Here is a 2,500-nt window from a genome sequence, read left to right as displayed (position 1 = left end):
AGGTGAAAACAAGACTTCGGCTATGTTTCGTCTATATTTGTAACATAATTTCAAACCTAATGCTATCTTGTCTTGGCAAAGCAGAAATCCCCTCGTGGACCACCTGAGCTCTGTCGCGGACCACCAGTGGTTCCCGGACCACACTTTGAGGAGCACTGGCCTACGACCTTGAATAGCCCACATCCAAATCTAGCCTCATAACAAAAAAACTATTGATGAAAAAACAAAGCTAAGTATTTTTTTTGTTACTTTGCTCAATGAGAACCGCTGGTTTATCCAGGCTGAAACCCATTCAAATTAGGCCTATTACTCTCACATCTAGACCAATAGGCAATACTGTTGATGCAATTTTAAATCTGCAGAAATTACAGCTTCTCTATTTCTAAACGTATGTAAAATGTTTGTCCCTCACAGCCAAACCGAAATGATTTCACAAGCTAACAAAGCTGGCCCCAAAATGTGGCTTTTCCCTATTTCACATTTCTGAGTGACATACAGTATACCTTTGTTTTCCGCTTGGTAACTTCTGGATCAGTATAAAGGGAGTTGCTGTTTGTGCTGTTTGAAAAAGACAGTAGCTCCAGGGTGATACCACACTGCTAAGCTCTTCACAGATGAGTGTGGATGTGTGGTTACATGTTAAATTGAGGTAAACCTCCAACCCAGAAACCACACACATAGATCAGACAGATCTACCCCCCCCCACACACACACACACACACACACCAACTACTGGTAGCTGTCAACATGCAGGACAGACATTTTGACTTACAAAGACCAGAGACGCTCAAAAGAAACCCAGAGAACAATTGCAGGAACCAAGCACAGTAACATAACAAAGAAAAACAAAACATTTGTTAGTTTCGTCAGTGAGAGCATGAGGGAGGTAGAGAAGAGGATAATTTGTGATGAAGCTACGGTGAGCAAAGACAGAAAGACAGAGATGAAAGTTAAGGAAAAGAGAGTGACAGTTAAAGTGGGTATATATGATTATTGAGGGGTAAATAGGTATGGTAAAAAAATGAGAGAGAGAGAAAGAGAGAGGCTGACAGAGAGAGAGAGAGAGAGAGAGAGAGAGAGAGAGAGAGAGAGAGAGAGAGAGAGAGAGAGAGAGACAGAGACAGAGAGACAGATAGATAGAGTGTGTGTGCACGTGTGTGTGTGTGTGTGTGTGCGTGTGCGTGTGTGTCTGTGTGTGCGTGTGTGTGTGTGTGCGCGCGTGATTGCATATGTACGTGTGTGTGTGTGTTGGTACTCACAGATTCTTCTTGGAGCGCTTCTTCTTGGCTCCGTCGGGTCCGAGGTGGTCGCAGCTACAGTGTGATCCGCCGCTCAGCTGTGGGGAGAGGTGGAGGAGCACAGTCTGCATCATACGGCTCACACAGCCCCCACGAAACCCCTCACACACTCACACACTCTCTCTCCACTGTGCAGCACACACACTCGCTCAGTGTCTCTTGGTCTTTGGGAAAATGTATATGAATCCTTATCGTATAGAGTCAGACATGAAATAACAAAACACACTCGCAACGGTGTGTCTTGGTCTTTGGGAAAATGTATATAAATCCTTATCGTGTAGAGTCAGACATGAAATAACAAAACACACTCGCAACGGTGTGTCTTGGTCTTTGGGAAAATACAGGCCTCTATAAATCCTTATTGCATAAAAGTCAGGCACGCAATAGCAGAAAGCACACTCGCACGTTGCGTCTTGGTATTGATCTCCGGGAAAACATGTATGAATCCGAATCGTATAGAGTCCAATAGTCCTCTCTCAGACGCTCGACAACAGAATGCACACGCTCGGAATGGTGTGTCTTGGTCGCGGTAGATCTTGGGGAAAATGTGTATAAATCCGAAGTGTACACGATCCACTAGTACGACTCACACACACTCTCCAGGACAACATACACGCGCACTCGGAATAGTGTGAGTTGGTCTTGATCGCTGGTAAAAAATGTGTATAAATCCAAATTGTACAGAGTCTGAAGTCCACTACTCCACTAGTCCACTGGCTCGGACACAGCTCAGACCCCAACGCAGTAAGCCCCCACAGCTTACACACTCCAGTCTCAATGTGTGTGTGTGTGTGTCTAGACTAGGAGTTGGTCAGTGAGAAAGGGTGACCATGTGACCCGATCCCCCTCCCCCCTCCAATGTGAGTGCACATAGGTCTGTGTGTATGTGTATGTGTGTGTATGTCTCTGGTGAGTATGTCTATGTGTGACACAGGGCCTGTCTGACTGTTGCCCCTAAGGTCTTAGAGCAGGAGGTGGGAGGCAGAGGTCTCCGGGTGTTGAGTTACACTTCCTGTTGGGCAAGACGCCTGATTGGCTGAGTCGAAAGGAAGAGGGAAGGGGGGGGGGGGGGGGGGGGGTTGGGGGTTGGGGGTAAGGGGAGGAGGAGGAGGTGGGGGTAGGTTGGGGGGTGGGGGAGTAATCACTCAAGGGCCAAACCCAGCTGTTCTGACGCTGTCCAGTGTGTGTGTGTGTGTGTGTGT

The 2,500-nt window shown here is 47.0% G+C and overlaps 1 protein-coding gene across 1 annotated transcript in view; it reads right to left on the bottom strand.

Moving 5' to 3' along the window:
- Window positions 1-2,500, bottom strand: part of rgs3a (regulator of G protein signaling 3a) — a 269,497-nt gene that overhangs the window by 46,883 nt on the left and 220,114 nt on the right. Inside the window, exon 15 of the mRNA XM_063210505.1 lies at window positions 1,260-1,336. Within this exon, the coding sequence (XP_063066575.1) occupies window positions 1,260-1,336 (77 nt within the window). The remainder of the gene's footprint in view (window positions 1-1,259; window positions 1,337-2,500) is intronic.

The sequence above is a fragment of the Engraulis encrasicolus genome, chromosome 11 (genome assembly GCF_034702125.1).
Source record: "Engraulis encrasicolus isolate BLACKSEA-1 chromosome 11, IST_EnEncr_1.0, whole genome shotgun sequence".
Lineage (NCBI taxonomy): Eukaryota > Metazoa > Chordata > Actinopteri > Clupeiformes > Engraulidae > Engraulis > Engraulis encrasicolus.
This window is presented reverse-complemented; position numbering and strand designations above follow the sequence as displayed.